The sequence below is a fragment of the Manis pentadactyla genome, chromosome 4 (genome assembly GCF_030020395.1).
Source record: "Manis pentadactyla isolate mManPen7 chromosome 4, mManPen7.hap1, whole genome shotgun sequence".
Taxonomy (NCBI): Eukaryota; Metazoa; Chordata; class Mammalia; order Pholidota; family Manidae; genus Manis; species Manis pentadactyla.
This window is the reverse complement of record NC_080022.1, coordinates 73,152,808-73,178,160: the sequence shown is the minus strand read 5'-3', so window position 1 is coordinate 73,178,160 and position 25,353 is coordinate 73,152,808. Positions and strand designations below refer to the sequence as shown.

At 35.7% G+C, this 25,353-nt stretch overlaps 1 protein-coding gene across 5 annotated transcripts in view; it reads left to right on the top strand.

Annotated features, from left to right (window-relative positions):
* The window catches only part of COL24A1 (collagen type XXIV alpha 1 chain), a 377,298-nt gene that overhangs the window by 217,516 nt on the left and 134,429 nt on the right, over positions 1 to 25,353 (top strand). For all 5 annotated transcript variants that reach the window (XM_036890301.2, XM_057500389.1, XM_057500388.1 and 2 more), the window contains 5 exons: positions 1,105 to 1,158; positions 2,531 to 2,584; positions 21,618 to 21,671; positions 21,952 to 21,996; positions 22,116 to 22,160. In XM_036890301.2, the coding sequence (XP_036746196.2) occupies positions 1,105 to 1,158; positions 2,531 to 2,584; positions 21,618 to 21,671; positions 21,952 to 21,996; positions 22,116 to 22,160 (252 nt within the window). The remainder of the gene's footprint in view (positions 1 to 1,104; positions 1,159 to 2,530; positions 2,585 to 21,617; positions 21,672 to 21,951; positions 21,997 to 22,115; positions 22,161 to 25,353) is intronic.

Here is a 25,353-nt window from a genome sequence, read left to right as displayed (position 1 = left end):
AAAAAATGCTGTTTTTATAGTAAATTTCCATTAGGATTTTCTTTTCCTTTAAACAGTTTACCTTTGAGAATTCTAATTGGCACTAAAAAGCATGCAAATAAGATGACTTGGTCAAATGAATCTATAGTTTTAAGAGAAGAATTAAATCACAATAAATTAGCTAAAATAAATGAAGAAGAAAATTCAGTTAGGATTCTCCTTTCCTCTTACAGCTTATATGGCAGTTTAAATAGCACAGATCATCATTGCCACTCTTCATGAATTTGTGGTCATGCTGTAATTCTTTGATATATGAAAGATCATAATCCATAATTCATCTTTAAGATAGTAATTGCTGATAAACTTTATGTCTGGATTGCATCTTTTTAGTTTATTGAACAGTGTCTAAGTGTGATAGGAACTAGAACAAATAACTATTATCAATAAAGAATCTTGCTTTCAGAAATAGATTTTAATGGATCTGGTGGTATGTAATACTGTTTATAAATTAATTTTATCTGAGTTATTCTTCAGTTTCAACTTCTATATTATTAGTAAAGCACTATAAGATTTTTTTACCATCTCCAGTTGCTGTTAACAGGAAATTTAATATACTCATGAAGCTAATCAGTTTCAGAAATCATTACCTCCCAAGACATTCCTTGAATCCGTTTAATACCATAAAGGATGCGGTCCTTCTAAACTTTAACAAGCTAAAGTATTTCTACATATTCACGCTCCTTAATTATAGAATTCTTTGACCTCAAAACTGATACAGTTTCATTATCTATATACCATACATCTATTCATACCATAACATATCCTACAGAAAGATAAGATGCTTATTCTTTTCTTAATAGATTGTAATATGTGATACTGCCTAGCAAATTTTTTCCCTAGGCAAAGAGTTGCTAATAAAAGGACACATAGCTTCTCTGTAAATATTTTTTATATCTAGTGTCTATCTGTGGAACATTTCCTGTGGCTTCTATATCTTGGAAAGAAGAAGAAAGTGTTACCAAATTATCACTATCTATTACTATTTATCATTTACTGATTTGTCCTCAGTGAGAATAATTAGATTTGATGGAGTCAATGTTTTTCCTGTTCTCACTCAAATCATAGGGCTATCCAGGTCCTCCTGGGATTCCAGGACCCACTGGTTCACTGGGATTACCTGTAAGTACTGAAAAGACTTTATGTTCCCTTCTAGAATGTCTGTTTAAATTTAAGTCCATGACTTTGATTGTGTTCTATATTTTTGTTCTTATGCAAAGTAAGTAACATGTAAACTGAAGGACGATTCTTTTCTTCCAAATCAATGCAAGATATTCTAGAATATGTCATAGTGTCTTAAAATTCCTCTCCTCTCCCTGCTAATTATTTACTACTCAATTCTAATAGTACCATTCTGCAGCCTAAACCTAAAAAACGCTTAACTTTCTTTGAATTACCACATGTAAGAAAACATAGTAATGAACCTTGGAAGTGAGACCAATTGTGTAAACAAATCACAAGCATAATAAGTTCTGACATATTTTTCTTAGAAATTTGTAAATATTCTCAACCAGATAAAGTTCATAGAAAATATACCTCTATTAATCAGAATTTGAGCTTTGAAAATAGTCCCTTTGTTGTTTACAGAAAGATAATGAAATCTTGTCTCTAAAAAGGGAAAGTTCATTTATCAGAATTTGACAATTATTGTAATTTTACATATGAAAAAAATCAGCATTCATGATCCCCTAAGCAGAACTATCAACAAATATGGTTTATGCTGTATTGTGTAGCTTCTTTTTGTAGATAAACTTGATAGTCCAGTAGATTGATAAACATGTTATTAACTTCTAAAATTAGCAGACTAATCTAGGGCACAGTTGCCAATCTTTTTACTTATGTAAGATAATAAATAAACTTGAGATCCTGTAAAAGTTCACTGTTTTTATCTACCTAGTGTTAAATAGATAAATAAAGTACATTTTCTAGTGAAGTCTTTATTGAAGATTTTCAGGTATAAAAATAATTCATTGTAATTGGCTTAGTAATGATTTAATCTTCATTGTAGGTTAATTTTTTGGCATTTTAATTTGGAACATTTTTCATGGTAACAGGAAAAAAGCTGTATTTATGTGATGGGATTATCATAAATGTCTAGAATCATGAGAAAGAAATCTTATAGCCATAGCCACTGCTTCTTTCATGGACCAAGCAGGTCAGTTAGACTGATCAGACCAGCTACGTGGGTATCTCTCTACCTTCATTCCCTATTTGTTCCCCTGAAAACTATTTGCTTAGCAAATAATAAATCATCCCATTCTTTTTCAGGGTGAAACACTTAGAAATGAAATCATTCCAAGTAGTAAAATATGTGAAAAGCAAAATATTGGGGGAGAGGACTATGGTATTTAATAATTAAAACATATTTTTTAAGGCTAATCAGTTTTATTTTGAGAATTTTGAAGGAAAATTACATGTTATAAGAAAGGTGAACTACTATTCTGATAACATTCCTGTGAATTCTCTAACTAATTTTTAAATTTTCAACATGTAGGGTCCTGCAGGGGCAAGAGGACCACCTGGGGGTCAAGGTACTAAAGGACAAAGAGTAAGTTATCTAATGAAGGATGTACATTAACCTAAAAAATATGACTTCATGGATGGTGATGTGTTCAGAAAAAATACCTTTATATCATTTAGATTGTGCTTACACACATTGGGTTTTTCCTTTGTTTTCATTATATTAGATGAACTACCTACACTAATGAATATGACTCATCTAAAACCATATTTTTTTCTGTTTAATGTTTTACAAATTTTGCTTATTAATAGACAATTATTTATTTCTCCAAACTTCCGGTTCCATTATTTTGGGGAATTATAAGACATTTAAATTATTTTTCTACTCACAATGATAAAATAAAAACAATCGGAAATGGAATGAAAATACACAGGGTGATTAATAGTTCATTCATTGTAAATCAGAAGTGATATGATCATCGTCTGATAGCTATGCATAAGAATTAAATTAAAATCTTCCACTCTTTAAGTCATTTAAACATTAGAAATGCTTTTTCTTTAAAGAAATAAGAACTGCGGTTTATTGCATGCCTGTCACACACCATGCACTTTTACATATATTACCTTACTTAATATTACACAGAGCTGACTGCTCAGGAGAAAGGGCAGGTGGACAAAGTCATCCTGGCACACAGACCATCAGGTCAGGAATTTTCAGGAGCTTCAGATACTCCATCCCCCTCCCTGTCTGGCAACACAGCCTCCAGGCCCCCTACTGTGATATACAGCCTGCTACTCCTTCCTTCTGGAAGGCACCAGTCGGCACACCTGCTGCCCCTGCCATAATGCAAGACCAGCCAGAGGGTGGCCCCACCTATGGCACCCACAGGGGCATAATGCAGAGGCTCCTCCCTGCATGCTCAGCCCACTATACCTGTCAGTGGAGTCAGGCACTGCAGCTGGAAAGCAGGAAAGAGCTCTTTCCTCCCAGTAGGACCCATTGCAACTCACCTGTGACCCCACCAAAGCTCTAGGTGCTCAGCAGCTCCAGAGAGTAGAACTTATGGGCACTAGAAGGCACTGTCAACACAAAGTTATTATACCATAAGAATCACTAGAAAAATGAAACAGCAAAAAAGTTTTGTACAAAAATTCAGATGCCAGAAAGAGGACTAAGAGAAACTGAAATCACCAATCTTCTTGATAAAGATTTTAAAATAAAAATAATAAACATGCTCACAGAAATACAGAAAAATATTCAAGATCTCAGGGGGGACTTCAAGAAAGATAGAGACTTTGAAAAATACAGTATCTGAAATGAAACATAGAATAGAGGGATTTAAAAGTAGATTAGATGAGGTAGAGAAGATGGCAAATGAAAAAGAAATTAGAGAACAGGAAAACAAGCTGAGGCACAGAGAGAAACAAAGATATCTAGTAATGAAAGAATAATAAGAGAACTATGTGACCCATACAAATGGAAAAATATTCATATTATAGGGATACCAGAAGAAGAGAGAGAAAAAAGGGATAGAAAGTGTTTTTGAGGAAATAATTCCTGAAAACTTCCCCAATCTGGGGAAGGAAATAGTCTCTCACATCATGGAAGTGCAGAGATCTCCCAACACAAGGGACTTGGAAGACAACACCAAGATATATATATAATAATTAAAATGGCAAAGATCAAGCACAAGGAGAGAGTATTAAAAGCAGCCAGAGAGACAAAAAAAGATCACATATAAAGGAAAGCCCATCAGGCCATCATCAGACTTCTCCACAGAAACCTTACAGGCCAGAAGAGAGTGGCATAATATATTTAATGCAGTGAAACAGAAGGGCCTCCAACCAAGAATACCTGGCAAAATTATCATTTAAATTTGAAGGAGGGATTAAACAATTTCCAGTTAAGCAAAACTTGAGGGAATTACCATCTCTATAGTGTATTTTAAAGGGACCGCTATAAATGAAAATGCTCCTAAGGGTAAATAGCTGTCATCAGAGAAAATAAAACCACAGTAAAGGAAGTATACCAATTAATAACTAAGCAAATGAAAAGTTAAATCAACTACACACAAAGTCAGTCAAAGAATGCAAAAATAGTACAGAATATGACACTTAGTTTATAAAGAGTGGAATGGGAAGAAGAAAAAGAAGAGAGGACAAAAAAACCTTTAGACTGGGTTTCAAATAGCATAATAAGAGAGTTAAGTTAGACTGTTAGATAGGAAGGAAGCTGCCCCTGAACATTTGGTAACCACAAATTGAAAGCCTGCAATGGCAATAAGTGCATATCTATTGATAACCACCCTAAATGTAAATGGACTGAATGCACCAATCAAAATACATAGTTACCAAATGGGTAAAAAAAAACAAAACCCATCTATATGTTGCCTATAAGAGACTTGCTTCAAACCCAAAGACATACACAGACTAAAAGTGAAGGGATGGAAAAAGATATTTCATGCAAATAATAGGGAGAACAAAGCAGGAATTGCAGTACTTAGACAAAATAGATTTTAAAACAAAGGAAGTAACAAGAGACAAAGAAGGAAATTACATAATGATAAGGGAGTCAGTCCAGTAAGAGGATATAACCATTATAAATATCTATGCACCCAACACAGGAGCACCTAAATATGTGAAACAAATACTAACAGAATTAAAGGGGAAATATAATGCAATGCATGCATTTTAGGAGACTTCAACATACCACTCACTCCAAAGGACAGATCAACCAGACAGAAAATAAGTAAGGAGACAGAGGTACTGAACAGCACATTAGAACAGATGGACCTAACAAACATCTACAGAACACTCCCCCCAAAAGCAGCAGAATACACATTCTTCTGAAGTGTACCTGGAATGTTTTCCACAATAGATCAAATACTAGGCCACAAAAAGAGACTCAGTACATTCAAAAAGATTGAAATTGGGCCCACCAGCTTCTCAGACCACAAAGGTATGAAACTAGAAATAGATTATGCAAACAAAACAAAAAAGACCACATGGAGGCTTAGGAATATGGTCCTAAATATTCAATGGATAAATGACCAAATAAAAACAGAGATCAAGCAATATATGAAGATAAGTGAAAACAATAACCCAACACCCCAAACCCACAGGATTCAGCAAAGAGAGTTCTAAGAGGAAAGTATATAGCAATACAGGCTTGCCTCAAGAAAGAACAATCCCAAATGAACAGTCTAAACTAACAATTAATGAAACTAGAAAAAGAAGAACAAAGAGGCCCAAAGGCAGCAGAAGGAGGGACATAATAAAGATTAACACAGAAATAAATAACACTGAGAAAAATAAAATAATAGAAAGAATCAATGAAACCAGGAGCTGGTTCTTTGAGAAAATAAACAAAATAGATAAACCCCTAGCCAGACTTATCAAGAAAAAAAGACAGTCTACAACACATAATCAGAAATAAGAAAGGAAAAGTCACTACAGACACCACAGAAATACAAATAATTATTAGAGAATACTATGAAAAATTATATGCTAACAAACAGGAAAACCTAGAAGAAATGGACAACTTTCTAGAAAAAAACAACCTTCCAAGGCTAACCCAGGAAGAAACAGAAAATCTGAACAGACTAATTACCAGCAACAAAATTGAATTGGTAATCAAAAAACTACCAAAGAACAAAATGCCTGGACTAGATGGCTTCACTGCTGAATTTTCTCAAACATTTATTGAGGACCTAATACCCATTCTCCTTAAAGTTTTCTGAAAAGTAGAAGAGGAAGAAATACTCCCAAATTGATTTGGGAGTGACTACAAGGTCATCATCACTTTAATACCAAAACCAGGTGAAAACAACACAAAAAAAGAAATTTACAGATCAATATCCCTGATGAACATAGATGCAAAAATACTCAACAAAATATTAGCAAACTGAATTCAAAAATACATCAAAAAGATCGTCCATCATGATCAAGTAAGATTTATTCCAGGGATGCAAGGATGGTACAACATTCGAAAATCCATCAACATCATCCACCACATCAACAAAAAGAAAGACAAAAACCACATGATCATCTCCATAGATGCTGAAAAAGCATTTGACAAAATTCAACATCCATTTATGATAAAAACTCTCAACAAAATGGGTATAGAGGGCAAGTACCTCAACATAAAAAAGGCCATATATGACAAACCCACAGCCAACATCATACTTAACAGTGAGAAGCTGAAAGCTTTTCCTTTAAGATCAGGGACAAGACAAGGATGCCCACTCTCCCCACTTCTATTCAACATACTACTGGAGGTCCTAGCCATGGCAATAAGACAACACAAAGAAATAAAAGGCATCCAATTTGGTAAGGAGAAAGTTAAACTGTCCCTGTTTGCAGATGACATAATATTGTACATTAAAATCCTAAAGAATCCACTCCAAAACTACTAGAACTAATAACTAAATTCAGCAAAGCTACAGGATATAAAATTAATACGTAGAAGTCTTTGGCATTGCTGTATTTTAATGATGAACTAGCAGAAAGAGAAAGCAGGAAAACATTTCTATTCATAATTGCATCAAAAAAGAATAAAATACCTAGGAATAAACCTAACCAAAGAGGTGAAGGACCTATATCCTGAAAACTACAAGACACTCATGAATGAAATTAAAGAAGACACCAATAAATGAAAATACATCTCGTGCTCATGGCTAGGAAGAATTAATATTGTCAGAATGACCATCCTGCCTAAAGCAATCTTCAGATTTAATGCAATCCCTATCAAAATACCAACAGTATTCTTCAACAAACTAGAGCAAATAGTTCTAAAATTCATATGGAAGCACAAAAGACCCCAAATAGCAAAAGCAATCCTGAGAAGGAAGAAAAAGGCAAAGGGGATAATGCTCCCTGACTTCAAGCTCTACTACAAAGCCACAGTAATCAAAGACAATTTGGTATTGGCACAAGAACAGACCCACAGATCAATGGAACAGAATAGAGAGTCCAGATATAAACATATATATGGCCAATTAATATACGATAAAGGAGCCCTCAATACACAATAGGGAAAAGACAGCATCTTCAACAATTGGTATTGGCAAAACTGGACAGTTACATGTAATTAAATGAAACTAGATTATTGTCTAACTCCATACACAAAAGTAAACTTGAAAGGGATCAAAGACATGAAAATAACCATAAAACTAAGAAGAACACATAGGCAAAATCTCTTGAATATAAACATGAGCAAATTTTTCGTGAAGATATCTCCTCAGGCAAGGGAAACAAAAGCAAAAATGAACAAATGGGGCTACATCAAACTAAAAGGCCTCTGTACATCAAAGGACACCATCAGCAGGACAAAAGGCATCCTAAAGGGGCGGAACCAAGATGGCGGCGTGAGTAGAGCAGCAGAAATCTCCTCCCAAAACCACATATATCTATGAAAATATAACAAAGACAACTCTTCCTAGAATAAAGACTGGAGGACACAGGACAACATCCAGACCACACCCACACCTGCGAGAACCCAGCGCCTCACAAAGGGGGTAAGATACAAGCCCCGGCCCGGCGGGACCCAAGCGCCCCTCCCCCCAGCTCCCGGCAGGAGGAGAGGAGGCAGAGAGGGAGGGAGAGGGAGCCCAGGACTGCTGAACACCCAGCCCTAGTCATCCGGACCAGAGTGCAGACACAGTGCATGCGTAGGGCCCTGGATACTAGGGAAACAGGGCAACAAGAACAGTGAGTGGGTACCAGAGGCCTGGCGCTGGAGGACATAAGAAAAGCCAGCGGCCATTTTTTTTGTAGTTGTTGTTTTGTTGAGGTGAGTGCTTTTTGGAAGTCTTAAAGGGACAGGGACCCCGATACTAGGGAAACAGGGCAGCAAGATGCTGAGCGGGTGTCTGAGGCGGCCAGTTTTTATTTATTTATTTATTTTTTTTTTTAATTAATTTTTTTTTTTTGTGGTCATTGTTTTGTTTTGGCAGGTGCTTTTTGGAAGTCTTAAAGGGGTAGGGTGGGACACTTAGTCCAGAGGTAGGGAATCCGGGGATCTCTGGGCACTCTAATCCCCTGGGCTGCAGGGAGCACGGAGGCCCCTTATGGAGATAAATAGCCTCCTGGCTGCTCCCACTCCAACCCAACTCCACCACTTTGGAGCAGCAGCCCGGGCCAGGCCGCGCCCACAGCAACAGCGGAGATAAGCTCCATAGCAGCCCGGCAGGAAGCAGAAGCCCTATATGCGAACAGCTACCCAGCACAAGCCACTAGAGGTCACTGTTCTCCCAGGAGAGGAAGGCCACAAACCAACAAGAAGGGAAGTTCTTCCAGCCATCACTCGTCCCAGCTCTGCAAACTATTCCTATCACCATGAAAAGACAAAATTACAGGCAAACCAAGATCACAGAGACACCAGAGAAGGAAACAGACCTAAAAGTCTTCCTGACAAAGAATTCAAAATAAAAATCATAAACATGCTGACAGAGATGCAGAGAAATACGCAAGAGAAATGGGATGAAGTCCGGAGGGAGATCACAGATGCCAGAAAGGACATTACAGAAGTGAAACAAACTATGGAAGGATTTATAAGCAGAATGGATAGGATGCAAGAGGCCATTGATGGAATAGAAACCAGAGAACAGGAACGCATAGAAGCTGACATAGAGAGAGATAAAAGGATCTCCAGGAATGAAACAATATCAAGAGAACTGTGTGACCAATCCAAAAGGAACAATATCGGTATTATAGGGGTACCAGAAGAAGAAGAGAGAGGAAAAGGGATGGAAAGTATCTTGGAAGAAATAATTGCTGAAAACTTCCCCAAACTGGGGGAGGAAATAATCGAACAGACCATGGAAATACACAGAACCCCCAACAGAAAGGATCCAAGGAGAACAACACCAAGACACATAATAATTAAAATGGCAAAGATTAAGGACAAGGAAAGAGTTTTAAAGGCAGGTAGAGAGAAAAAGGTCACCTTTAAAGGAAAACCCATCAGGCTAACATCAGACTTCTCAACAGAAACACTACAGGCCAGAAGAGAATTGCATGATATATTCAATGCAATGAAACAGAAGGGCCTTGAACCAAGGATACTGTATCCAGCACGACTATCATTTAAATATGATGGTGGGATTAAATAATTCCTAGACAAGCAAAAGCTGAGGGAATTTGCTTCCCACAAACCACCTCTACAGGACATCTTACAGGGACTTCTCTAGATGGGAGCACTCCTAGAAAGAGCACAGAACAAAACACCCAACATATGAAGAATGGAGGAGGAGGAATAAGAAGGGAGAGAAGAAAAGAATCTCCAGACAGTATATATAACAGCTCAATAAGCAAGCCAAGTTAGGCAGTAAGATACTAAAGAGGCTAACCTTGAACCTTTGGTAACCACGAATTTAAAGCCTGCAATGGCAGTAAGTACATATCTTTCAATAGTCACCCTAAATGTAAATGGACTGAATGCACCAATCAAAAGACACAGAGTAAAAGAATGAATAAAAAAGCAAGACCCATCTATATGCTCCTTACAAGAAACTCACCTCAAACCCAAAGACATGTACAGACTAAAAGTCAAGGGATGGAAAAACATAGTTCAGGCAAACAACAGCGAGAAGAAAGCAGGAGTTGCAGTACTAATATCAGACAAAATAGACTTCAAAACAAAGAAAGTAACAAGAGATAAAGAAGGACACTACATAATGATAAAGGGCTCAGTCCAACAAGAGGATATAACCATTCTAAATATATATGGACCCAACACAGGAGCCCCAGCATATGTGAAACAAATACTAACAGAACTAAAGGGGGAAATAGACTGCAATGCATTCATTCTAGGAGACTTCAACACACCACTCACCCCAAAGGATAGATCCACCGGGCAGAAAATAAGTAAGGACACGGAAGCACTGAACAACACAGTAGAGCAGATGGACCTAATAGACATCTATAGAACTCTACATCCAAAAGCAACAGGATATACATTCTTCTCAAGTTCACATGGAACATTCTCCAGAATGGACCACATACTAGGCCACAAAAAGAGCTTCAGCAAAATCCAAAATATTGAAATTCTACCAACCAATTTTTCAGACCACAAAGATATAAAACTAGAAATAAATTCTACAAAGAAATCAAAAAGGCTCACAAACACATGGAGGCTTAACAACATGCTCCTAAATAATCAATGGATCAATGAACAAATTAAAATAGCGATCAAAGAATATATAGAAACAAATGACAGCAATAACACAAAGCCCCAATTTCTGTGGGATGCAGCGAAAGCAGTCTTAAGAGGAAAGTATATAGCGATCCATGCACACTTGAAGAAGCAAGAACAACCCCAAATGAATAGTCTAACATCACAATTATCAAAATTGGAAAAAGAAGAACAAATGAGGCCTAAAGTCAGCAGAAGGAGGGACATAATAAAGATCAGAGAAGAAATAAACAAAATTGAGAAGAATAAAACAATAGGAAAAATCAATGAAACCAAGAGCTTGTTCTTTGAGAAAATAAACAAAATATATAAGCCTCTAGCCAAACTTATTAAGAGAAAAAGAGAATCAACACAAATCAACAGAATCAGAAATGAGAATGGAAAAATCATGACAGAGTCCACAGAAATACAAAGAATTATTAAAGACTACTATGAAAACCTGTATGCCAACAAGCTGGAAAACCTAGAAGAAATGTACAACTTCCTAGAAAGATACAACCTTCCAAGACTGACCAAGGAAGAAACACAACAGTTAAACAAACCAATTACGAGCAAAGAAATTGAAATGGTAATCAAAAAGCTAGCCAAGAACAAAACCCCCGGGCCGGGTGGATTTACCTCGGAATTTTATCAGACACACAGAGGAGACATAATACCCATTCTCCTTAAAGTTTTCCAAAATATAGAAGAGGAGGGAATACTCCCAAACTCATTCTATGAAGCCAGTATCACCCTAATACCAAAACCAGGCAAAGACCCCGCCAAAAAAGAAAATTACAGACCAATATCCCTGATGAATGTAGATGCAAAAATACTTAATAAAATATAAGCAAACTGAATTCAAAAGTATATCAAAAGGATCATACAACATGACCAAGTGGGATTCATCCCAGGGATGCAAGGATGGTACAACATTCAAAAATGCATCAACATCATCCACCACATCAACAAAAAGAAAGACAAAAACCACATGATCATCTCCATAGATGCTGAAAAAGCATTTCACAAAGTTCAACATCCATTCATGATAAAAACTCTCAGCAAAATGGGAATAGAGGGCAAGTACCTCAACATAATAAAGGCCACATATCATAAACCCAAAGCCAACATTATACTGAACAGCGAGAAGCTGAAAGCTTTTCCTCTGAGATTGGGAACTAGACAGGGATGCCCACTCTCCCCACTGCTGTTTAACATAGTACTGGAGGTCCTAGCCACAGCAATCAGACAAAACAAAGAAATACAAGGAATCCAGATTGGTAAAGAAGAAGTTAAACTGTCACTATTTGCAGATGACATGATATTGTACATAAAAAACCCTAAAGACTCCACCCCAAAACTACTAGAACTGATATCGGAATACAGCAAAGTTGCAGGATACAAAATTAATACACAGGAATCTGTAGCTTTCCTATACACTAACAATGAACCAATAGAAAGAGAAATTAGGAAAACAATTCCATTCACAACTGCATCAAAAAGAATAAAATACCTAGGAATAAACCTAACCAAAGAAGTGAATGACCTATACTCTGAAAACTACAAGTCACTCTTAAGAGAAATTAAAGGGGACACTAACAGATGGAAACTCATCCCATGCTCGTGGCTAGGAAGAATTAATATTGTCAAAGTGGCCATCCTGCCCAAAGCAATATACAGATTTGATGCAATCCCTATGGAACTACCAGCAACATTCTTCAATGAACTGGAACAAATAATTCAAAAATTCATATGGAGACACCAAAGACCCCGAATAGCCAAAGCAATCCTGAGAAAGAAGAATAAAGTAGGGGGTATCTCACTCCCCAACTTCAAACTCTACTATAAAGCCATTGTGATCAAGACAATTTGGTACTGGCACAAGAACAGAGCCACAGACCAATGGAACAAACTAGAGAATCCAGACATTAACCCAGACATATATGGTCAATTAATATTTGATAAAGGAGCCATGGACATACAATGGCAAAATGACAGTCTCTTCAACAGATGGTGCTGGCAAAACTGGACAGCTACATGTAGGAGAATGAAACTGGACCATTGTCTAACCCCATATACAAAAGTAAACTCAAAATGGATCAAAGACCTGAATGTAAGTCATGAAACCATTAAACTCTTGGAAAAAAACATAGGAACATGAGTGACCTCTTCTTGAACATATCTCCCCGGGCAAGGAAAACAACAGCAAAAATGAACAAGTGGGACTATATTAAGCTGAAAAGCTTCTGTACAGCAAAATACACCATCAATAGAACAAAAAGGAACCCTACGGTATGGGAGAATATATTTGAAAATGACAGATCCGATAAAGGCTTGACGTCCAGAATATATAAAGAGCTCACATGCCTCAACAAACAAAAAACAAAGAACCCAATTAAAAAATGGGCAGAGGAACTGAACAGACAGTTCTCCAAAAAAGAAATACAGATGGCCAACATACAGTTGAAAAGATGCTCCACATCACTAATTATCAGAGAAATGCAAATTAAAGCTACAATGAGGTATCACCTCACACCAGTAAGGATGGCTGCCATCCAAAAGACAAACCACAAATGTTGGCGAGGCTGTGGAGAAAGGGGAACCCTCCTACACTGCTGGTGGGAATGTAAATTAGTTCTACCATTGTGGAAAGCAGTTTGGAGGTTCTTCAAAATCCTCAAAACAGACTTACCATTTGACCCAGGATTCCACTCCTAGGAATTTACCCTAAGAACACCGCAGTCAAGTTTGAGAAAGACAGATGCACCCCTATGTTTATCGCAGCACTATTTACAATAGCCAAGAATTGGAAACAACCTAAATGTCCATCGGTAGATGAATGGATAAAGAAGATGTGGTACATATACACAATGGAATACTACTCAGCCATAAGAAAAGGGCAAATCCTACCATTTGTAGCAACATGGATGGAACTGGAGGGTATTGTGCTCAGTGAAATAAGCCAAGAGGAGAAAGAGAAATACCAAATGATTTCATTCATCTGTGGAGTATAAGAACAAAGGAAAAACTGAAGGAACAAAACAGCAGTGGAATCACAGAACCCAAGAATGGACTAGCAGGTACCAAAGGGAAAGGGACTGGGGAGGATGGGTGGGTAGGGAGGGATAAGGGGGGGGAGGAAGAAGGAGGGTATTAAGATCAGCATGCATAGAGGGGGTGGGAGAAAGGGGAGGTCTGTACAACACAGAGAAGAAAAGTAGTGATTCTACAACATTTAGCTATGCTGAGGACAGTGACTGCATAGGGGTTTAAAGCGGGGACCTGCTATAGGGGAGAGTCTAGTAAACATAATATTCTTTATGTAAGTGTAGATTAAAGATAACAAAAAAAAAAGAATGAAAAGGGGGATTTCTCCATTATAGAATAAAACTAACTGTAAATCAACGATTAATGCATGCTTTAAATATCCTTAATTTTAATCACTTAAAGGGTGTCAGATGATCGGCTATGGAGGTACACTTTTCTGATAATATTCCTTTCTCTAAAAAAAAAAGCAGTTCCTGTGTGGTGACCTCCAGTGAGTTCTACACAATGGTATAAAGGGCATATCAAAGTGTGGGCAAAGGGTCTGTTTGTGTTTATACAGAGGATCAAAGCCTAATTTGGCTACCCAGAAAATGAACTAAGATACGATATGAAGAAGAACTTCCAACATCAGCACTCTCTGGAAGAGTCATACCAGAAGATGATCATCAAAAAACCTCAACAAAGATCCAGGCGAAGCTGCAGTTGTAGCTGCATTCATCCCACTGGTTCCTGGACTTGTCATTGGAATAAAGAAGGAGATATCTAAGCTGGCCTGTGCATACAGTAAAACCACAAATTTGACTGGATCTACACTGTTGGTACTCAACCAAGAATTAGGAGAAGTGCAAGTTGCAGCGCTCCAAAAATCTTACAACTACAGACTATCTACTGTTAAAAGAACATATGGGATGTGAACAGTTCCCAGGAATGGGCTGTTTTAATTTGTCTGATTTCTCTCAGACTGTTCAAGTACAGTTGCACAATATCCATCATATCATAGAGAAATTTTCACAAATGCCTAGGGTGCCTAACTGGTTTTCTTGGCTTCACTGGAGATGGCTGGTAATTACAGATCTGCTTTGGTTATGTAACTGTATTCCTATTATGTTAATGCGTGCACACAATTTAATTAGTAGTTCAAAACCTATACATGCTTAAGTTACTCTACAAGAAGTTATGTCAAAGAAATAATCAATCTTCCCATGTTTTCTTCCATCTGCTACCTCTTTAGCTTTTCTTCTTCCTTCCTAAATACAACACTTAAATAGAATTCGTGCCTCATGTCGAATTTACTGAGTATCATAATTCCTCCAAGTGGTAAAGATACCTCAAGACAAATGCTGGGCTTAGAAGCCACAGGGCATAAATATGCAAAGTAAAAAGCTAACCTTTTCAAACAATATGGCTTCTCTCTCACTTACCAACTTTACATTTCCCTGTATGGCCCCAGAAGATGACTGGTTAGCCAGAGACGGTTAAGATTCCTCAAGAGAGGAACAACCTAAGACAGGCACAGTCGCAGGGGGGCCATCAGGTGAGAAATTGGGGATCAACAGAGGTGAGGCTTAGAACCTCACCCCCACTGTTTTGAGAGAAATCTTCTGCATACGTGGATGTTTTATTGCCCTTGTCTAGCTTGGATTAACACATAGTCTACAGGCACACACCTGATCATCTACATTTGCTTTCTTACAACACTAAACTAAGTTTTCTACCTTTATCTTACATCTACCTACCACTTCAGCATTTTATTTAAAAAAAATAATAATAATAATAATAAAAGGAGAAATGTGGGATCCACATATAAATCAAGTATAAAAATCAAACAAATATTCATATTTGACCTGATTGTTTATAGTTCATAATGCGTGATCAAAACCGAAAGTTTCTGTGATGACTGCCCTTGCACTGTTCACCATGTAAGAACTTATTCACTATGTAAGAATTTGTTCACCATGTAAGAACTTGTTCATTATGCTTCAGAAGATTGGAGACTGATGAGAATTAGGCTTGGGGTGGATTAATGATTGTGCATTGAGCATTGACTCCCCTATACAGAGTTCTATTGTTGTTAACAACCATTTGATCAATAAATATGAGAGATGCCCTCTCAAAAAAAAAAATGGCATCCTATAGTATGGAAGAATATATTCATACATGACATATTTTATAAGAGATTAACCTCCAAAATATATGAAGAGTTCATAAGCCTCAACACCCAAAAATCAAATAAACCAATTAAAGCTATGGGTGTAGGATCTGAACAGACACTTCTCTAAAGAAGAAATTAAGATGGCCATCAGGCACATGAAAAGATGCTCCACATTGCTAATCATCAGAGACATGCAAATTAAAACCACAATGACGTATCACCTCATACCAGTTAGGATGGCCAACTTTCAAAAGACAAACAACAGCAAATGATGAGGATGTGGAGAAAGGGGAACCCTCCTACACTGCTGGTGGAAGTGTAAATTAGTTCAAAATTTGTGGATGGCAGTAGGCAGGTTCCTCAAAACAGGAAAAATAGAAATACCATTTGACCCAGGAATTCCACTCTTAGGAATTTATCTTAAGAAAAGAAGATTCCTGATTCAAAAAGATATATGCACCCCTATGTTTCACAGCACTATGTACAATACCCAAGATATGGAAGCATCCTAAGTGTCCATCAGTAGATGAATTGATAAAGAAGAAGTGGTACATACACACAATGGAATATTATTCTGCCATAAAAAGAAAACAAATCCTGCCTTTTGCAAGAACATGGATGGTGGTAGAAGGTATTATGCTCAGTGAAATAAGCCAGATATGGAAGGACGAGTACCAGATTATTTCACTCTTTTGTGGAGCATAACAACAAAGCAAAACTGAAGGAACAAAACAGCAGCAGATTCAGAGACCCCAAAACGGGACTAATGGTTACCAAAGGGGACTGGTTGGGGAGGTGGGTTGGGAGGGATATAGAAGGGGATTAAGGGGTGTTATAATTAGCACACACAATGTATGCAGGTCACAGGGAAGGCAGTATAGCACAGAGAAGACAAGTAGTGACTCTATAACATCTTACTACGCTGATGGACAGTGACTGCAATGGGGTGTGGGGAGGGACTTGATAATATGGGTGAATGTTGAAACCTTCATAAGATTGTATATCAGTGATACCTTTTTAATTTAAAAAAATTTAACGAGGCGTCAAAGACAGGTAAATATGGTTCAAAGGAAATATAAATATACCTAATCCAAATTAGAAAGATATTTGTTCTGTGAATAAGGGCTGTTTCATTCAGATACTTCCACTTGTTAAAAGTGATTACAAGGACAATAAAATTCTGTATAGGGGAGTCAATGCTCAATGCACAATCATTATTCCACCCCAAGCCTAATTTTTGTCAGTCTCCAATCTTCTGAGGCATAACAAACAAGTTTTTACATGTAGTACAAATTCTTACATAATGAATAAGTTACATAGTGAACAGTACAAGGAGATATAGATGATCTTTTAGTTCTCAGAAAAACTTCCTACATAAACCAGTATACAGTATATGTTAATGTTTCACTTAAACATATTTTTTTCTTTTAATTGTAGCATTTATGTAAAGTACTGGTTTTTGTCTCCTGTCATCTAATGCATTTAGGATTATAATGATTTTTCAGGAATTTGTTTTAATGCTTGTAGATTATTGCTTATAAATCAAATACTTTTTGCTGTATAAAACACACTTAGTTTAATATAACTGAGCTATCAGAGTTTATTCCAGCCTTTAGAAACTACTAATAGCCACTCATTGTAGCCCACATTAACTTTTATAAAAGAGGATAAAAATCATATTTTTATATGCTTTAAGTGGTCTTATTTCTCCATTTCAAACAGTGCTACAGATCTATATAAACTCCTTTTGTTGTTTTAGTTTTGTTTTGTTTTTTAATATATTTTATTATATAATAAATATTATATAATAATGTATATTATAGTTGATCTACAAGATTGTATTTGTTTCAAGTATACAACCTAGTGATTCCGCAGTTACATAACTTATTAAATCCTCACACCAACTAGTGTGATTACTGTCAACATAAAAAGATATTACAGAACTGTTGACTCTATTCTCTATGCTGTACTTTCATCCCCATGACTAATTTATATTAAGATTGAGATTTTTACCTCTTTATCCCCTTTATCTCTTTCACCAATCCCCAACCCTTCCCCCATGATAACCACTAGTGATTTCTCAGTGTCTGTGAGTCTACTGCTGTTTTGTTCGTTTTGTTTAGTTTTGTTTTTAGATTACACATATAAGTGAAATATATGGTATTTGTCTCTCTCTACCTGGCTTATTTCACTTGACATAATACCCTCTAGGTCCAGAAAAGATCAGATATTTTATTTAGCCAGCATACCTTCTGCAAGAGCTTTATAGGTAATCAGATATTTTAAAGCAAGTATTAAAAAATAATTTTATGTCCGCTTAGTTGCCTATTATAACGCTGTTCATCTAACTTTCCTAGAGTTTATCCTAAAGCTTACTTTTTCTCAGGAGTCAAAGATGACAGACAGAGTAACCCAGGTATAACTTCTACCTCAATATCAGATTGAAACACAGATGCTGATAAAGTTAAGCTTTTAGTTAATTAACTTACCCTTAACTGAAACATAGCGAATACTAAACTTTCCTAGAGTTCTGTCTGCCTTAACCTCTCCACTAGCAACCTTAGTCTTTTTTAGTCTTTATTATAGTTGCTGTATTTAGAGCTTTTTTTTTTTAAAACTAAATGTGGTTTTCTTTGTCATCATTGTAGGAGAAGAAACTTCCCTTTCTTCCATGTGTAGTCCTGGTTTAGTGAATGAAATAATAAGTATCAAAGTATTTTTTTAAGTGAAAGCATTTTTTTTTGTAGATAATTATTTTTTATTGAAGGGTAGTTGACACACAGTATTACATTAGTTTCAGGTGTACAACACAGTGATTCAACATTTATATACATGATAATTCTAGGTACCAGATATCACCATACCAAGTTGTTACAATATTTTGACTATATTCCTTATGCTATACATTACATCCCGGTTACTTATTTATTTTACAACTGGAAGTGTGTACTTTTTTTAAATTTTCATTCTTTTTGTTGTGAGGGCATCTCTCATATTTATTGATCAAATGGTTGTTAACAACAATAAAATTCTGTATAGGGGAGTCAGTGCTCAATGCACAATCATTAATTCACCCCAAGCCTAATTCTCGTCAGTCTCCAATCTTCTGAAGCATAACAAACAAGTTCTTACATGGAGAACAAATTCTTACATAGTGAAAAAGTTACATGGTGAACAGTACAAGAGCAGTCATCACAGAAGCTTTCGGTTTTGCTCATGCATTATGAACTATAAACAATCAGTTCAAATATGAATATTCATTTGACTTTTATACTTGATTTATATGTGGATACCACATTTCTCTCTTTATTATTATTATTTTTAATAAAATGCTGAAGTGGTAGGTAGATACAAGATAAAGGTGTGAAAGCATTTTTTGATGTATAGCATTATAAAATGAATGACTATAATTACTTTATGTATTCCTTAATTTTGGAAAAAGATTCTTTCGATTATAATACCAATCATTCTTTATTCTTCATGTTTAACATTCATTTTGTAAACCTCTTCTAAACTTCATATCTTCTACTTCAGTCTGAATTTGCTTGCTAACAGGATTAACCTTTATTTCTTTCTGAGATCTGAAAAAGTATTTTAAACCTAATAAGGCACAATTATTCAAAGTCTTTGGACATTAGATGCTATGCGAATCAGGCAATTTACCCATACCTAAAGGCTTCAGTTTCTTCATCTTATAAATCAGGGTTTGGACTAGTTCAGCCTTGAAATTAGGTGATTTATGGCCAAAGGCAGAAACTGGCATTTAATTATCATACTTTCCTCCTGAGCTAGATGCAGCCTTTTCTACATATATATTTAGGCTGCCACTTAATCTATTTTTTTCCAAGAAATGAGACTTATTTGTCATCTTTGAACCAATCATTTTTCAAAATTCTAAATTTATAGTTCTGTGTCTGAGGGACCTTTCAAGGCTTAATCCTTCTGGCTGCTACCATTTAAACCTAATAGAATGATTTTAACTTTCTAGCACTAGCCTTGGACATATCTGTCTCCTCGTGTGTGTCTAGAGTCAAATTATTATCTTCTCCACACTGCCTCTTTTATCCCAAACAAACTTACACCTCCAATTTGTTTTTCTATTCATGTTGTCATCATTATACCAGTTACTTATTGACAAAATATTCAAGAAAAACAGAAATTTCAGGTTGCAGAGGATTAAGTGCTTAATTACCAGTAGACACATTTTCAGTCTAGATCTTACCTATTTTCTGCAATATTTTAGAATGTTGACCACTCATTCCTTTTCTTACTCTCTCAGCTACCTTCTGTTAATACTCCAGAAATTTTTGTGAAGTGTTTTCTTACAGGGCAGAAAACGCAAAATAGGCATAGAAGTTGTCAGAAAAAGAGAATTAATACAGGCTGCTGATTTTTTAAGATGAGGGTGATTATTAGAGCAAGGGTCCTGAGAGATACTTGCACTTAAAACTTCAGAGTCATTCTGTAATCATTTTTTTTACATCTTCAGTTATAGTTGTTAAACATTCCAACTAGGCTCCCACCTCAGGACCTCTGCAGTTGCTATTTCTTCTGCCAGAATCATCTTCCCCATGTTAGTTGCAAAGTCTGCAGTTTTACCTCCTCCAGGTATCTACCCACATGTCAATGCAAAATAGGCCTCTCCACCTTGGATTTCTCTAGTTCCTTAACCTCCCTTTTCTTGATTATACATTACTCCCATTGTCATTTTACATGCTAATTTTTCTTTTTTTTTGCTCATTTATAAATTCCGGGATTGTCTTTTCTCCCTACCATATTCGCAGAGCCTAAAACAGTGTCTGACTTATGTAGTCACCCAGCAAATGTTTATTGAATGAATAACATACTTTGAAAAATCACTAATTTATTAAATAAAGTATGTTTTCCCCACTTGACATTTAAACCCCTGCACAATAAGACTGTAGTATAGTTTTTCAGTCTTTTATGGAAAAATAGGGCAGAAGAGGAATTTGGGGACAGGTCATGGAGTAGCTTAAAACAGACCGGGAAATTGTAGGTCTAGAGCTGTCTTTAGCTTGACTATGACAAATGGAACTGTAGATCCTCCTGGAGTGCGACTCTCCTCTCCAGTCCCATGATGTGCCCAAGAGGATCAGGAAATGCACTTCTGCTAAGAGTACCTAGGAAGACAGTCCTATTACAGTAAGCAGCTCTTTAAGACCACAAAGCTAAACCAGGCTATCTCAGATGGGATACAAGAGAAAGTGCTGAAGTGTAGGGGCGGCCTTCAGATCAGCATGTTGTTATTGGGAAATTTGTATCACTGTTTTGTATAAAATTGTTCAGTGCCTCCTCATTGCCTATTGATTTAAAAATAAACTCCAGTGCTTCACCTTTTAAGTCCCAGTCTTTCCAAAATTATTTATTGATAATCAAGCAAAGAGCACCATTCCAAAAACAGATTCCTGGATGGCTGCTGAATAAATGGTCAGGTGAACAAAATACTCAGAGAAATCTGTATTATAGCCACCTCAACAACTGAATTGGCTGATTTTGTGGTCATATGATTTATTATTTGGCATTAAATCTTAAAAACACTAACTTGATTCTCCCATGCAAATAGGCGCATCCGTATACCCAGCTGTGTTTGTTTCTGTGGTCATGGCACAGAAACAAGCAGAAGGACTTTGTCAACTAAAAAACAGCACAGTGTGTTCATCTGTAAGGATGCATAACAGTGAAAAGAAACATTTCAAATTAACAACAGAATATTTTTTCCATCTCTAGGGACCAAGAGGACCAGACGGTCTCCCAGGGGAACAAGGTATACAAGGTACCAAGGTAAGTCTTGGTTTACTCATTTCATATTCAGTAAAGTTTTTTGAGCCCATATGTCCTACCTGTCTTTAAAACTGATGTATTTCCTTATAAAAGTATGGGTCCACATTTTCTTTGTCTAAATATGAAACATGTAAGTTTTTACTACACACACAAATGTTTTATTTTTAATATCAAACTATATACTTTGTGTCTTAAAAAAATTGTATATAAGTGTATGCTTGCATGTGTAAGACCACAATTCACATTCTTATTAACTCACCTGGTATTGATACTTTGCTAGGGTAAAAAAGGAGATCAAGGAAAAAGAGGGCCTCATGGTCTTACTGTAAGTAGTAAAACATTTCACATTAGAGATAAACATTTAAAATCTCCCATGTTTTTCTTGGTGTGTGACTAGTATTTGGGGAGGGAACTACTTGACAGAACATTTTCTTTCTCATTTAGGGTAAGACTGGGAACCTTGGGGAGAGAGGAGTTCAAGGGAAACCAGTAAGTAATTAAAGATGATCAAGCTATGAACAAATTTTTTCCACTTTATTTTCTGCCACAACTATTGTTTAGTATTCAGTGTTAGACTAAAAGAATGAAAATTCTTGGCCTCCTTTAATCATTAAGTCAGTGTTTTATTTGGGCAAGTTGCTCACTCATTCTAGGCACTGGTTGTACCTAGCTACAAACTAGTGGTGATAACTGTTACTTTTCCTTTAACCTAGTGTGAATAAATTAGTTTTTCTATAAAATCCATTCCAATATAGAGTGGTGTGATATCACATAAATATAATGGAATATTAATAAAACTAACATAACAAGAACCTTCTTTGAAGTTTCTTGCCTCGTTTCATAACTCAGCTTGAGTGTTTTTTTACACCCTTGGAGTGTGGAGCTGTGTCATCATGCTTTCTCATGGCACTGCTCTAAGAAGAAGTTTTTAATATCATAAAATACTATTTTCCTACTATTAGAAGTCTTTTCAAAAGTATACATTTCTTTTCCTTGAGAGGCAACAAGTTCTTTTCTGTGGTCATGGCACAGAAAAAAGCAGGAGGATTTTGTCAAGTAAAGAAGAGCACAGTGTCTTCATTCATTAACTGAGGGGGGAAAATGCTTAAAAACAAAGATGCATGTACACGTATGTACACACATACATATGTTAAATTACATATATATTATATAAACATAATTTTGAGCACATAAGCTTAAATGTATGGATATTTTTAGTTACTTTAATTTGGAATCATAATTTTTTATGATAATTATATTTTATTGATGACATTTTGATTTGTTGTATATATATTTTTGTATAGTCTAAAGTCATAAAATTAGATAATAATTTAAATGGACTGCAACTGAAGAGTCAGAAAAGGATAAGAGAAAGATGTTTTTACTGCTATTTAAATTGTCATTAACACCATTTGCCTTTATTTGCTCCTTTTTGAAATCTGCTGCCCCCTGCCTGTAGTTTCCCATAATAGCATTATATTAGGCAGTGGTCAATCCTAAGTACCCAGAGACCCTAAGAGAAAAACGACTATAATCAGCGGAAGAAATTGTGTGTGACATAGTTATTAATTGAAGTCATCCCCACAGAACATTCCTTCAGTATTAATATTCATCATCTGGGTTTCTGTTATATAAATATAAATGATGTTTCGGTAGATTATTTCCAATTTGCTACACTGTACACAAAGCTAATATGTAGCAATCACTGGAGAAATTCGGAACTCATCAAGTCATTCTTCTTTTAGAAAACTAAGGCAGAGAAAAATAAAATTCCTAACTCATTTTGCACATTGTTGACATTCCTTAGAATTTTTGCTTCACTTTCAGCCTATCAGGTATGCCTGTATAAATGCAAATATGATATTTGACTTCCTCAATCAAATAAAAGACACTAAAACCATTTCATAACCATAGCTCATAGCAAGCAGGTTTCATAGACTACTAGAAGAGTAAAGTTACCTTAGTGGATGACATGGTTTGGACATTAACTGAGGTTTACTTAGTCCTATATTTACATTGTCTGCTTTATTTAACTAAAATAGACTTTGAGGACTTAGGGAAACAAGGATCAATTATCCAAATGGCCCCAAAGATTTATTTGTTCCTGCCCCATAATTCCGGTGTCTATAGTCATTTATGCACTGTCAACAAGCACGTAGTGCTGTATAATAGGAAAATATGTTGGAGGTCAAATTGGCCCTTGTTCCAGTGCATGCTCATTGCTGTATAGTATTTGTAAAATTGGTTGCCGGTCTGGATTATATTTTCTTAGTGTACAAAATAAAGAGATATTTCTAAGTTGTCATAATTCTAAGCCAAGTACTAAATGAAAAATAGTAAATATATAATATATAATATTGTAACATATAATAGTAATATATATTCTCCTAGTCCAGATAACCAGGAAAGGTATATTTGTCTGTGGGCCAAATATGTTTCCTATACTTGCTTTCTATCCACACATAGATCTGAGTCAAGGAGCATCAAGAGGAGAGGCCATCCATTGTGTTATTAAGTTGATAAAGCCTGGGTAGCTGTTTTTAGTCTTTTAAATAGTAAAATCTATAACAGTTCTTACAATGTTGATTTTTTATGTAGATTTTTTTTGGTTAATGAGAGAGGGGTAATAAATAAATTTGCGTTTCTCTAGTTCTTTAATTCTGTCAAATTTTGCTTCATGTATTTTGAAACTCTTATTTTTACAGTTCACATTTATGATTATTATATCTTCCTAATTAACTGACCATTTTATCTTTAAAGAATTTTCTTCTATATATACAACAATACTTTTTATTACCAGAAATACTGTTTGTTTTTGAAATCTACTTTCTTTGATAGGTAAGTCTCTCTAGGCATTTTATGCTTGCTGTTTGCATGGCATATCTTTTCCATTCATTTACTTTTAACCCATCTCTGTCTCATTGGTTGGACCTTGCTTTTTTATTCATCCTGAAAATCTCTGCCTTTTATTTACTGTTTGATCGATTTCCATTTACTGTAATTATTGAATGATTACATGTAGGTCTACCATTTTATGGTTGTTTTTTCTTTGTGGTGGTGGTGGTAGTACTGTTCAGTGCCTTCTTTTGGCATTGAATAATTTTGAGAACTCCATTTTAATTTAGATATTACCCCTTTAGCTGTACTTCTTTACATTATTACTTTTAAGTGGTTATTCTAGGTCAGGAGTGAGCAAAGTTTTTGTATAAAATGCCAAAAATAAGTATTTTATGCTTTGTGGACCAGATGGTCTCGGCCACAACTTCTCAGCTCTGTCATCATAGTGTGAAAGGGGCCATAGACACTATGTAAAGGAATGATGTGGCTCTGTTCTAATAAAACCTTATTTTCAAAATAGGTGACAGTCCAGATTTGGCCCTTAGGCTGTAGTTTTCCAGTGACTAGTATAGGCATTACAGTATGCATCCAGCTTTCCATAGCCTACTTAGGGGTAATATAGTAATACTTAACATAATTGTAAGAAACTTGCAATGATATAGACCCATTTACCAACATCCTGTCTTTTATACTGTTATTATTTTGTGTATTACATTGGTATGTTATAAACCCTATATTACAAAGTTAAAATTTTGTTTTAATATGAATAAATATTTTTTTGCTTTAAGTAAAATATGTGTTTTAGAGATGTGTAGAGGAAAGTAGTGTTTCTTTTTTTATTTAT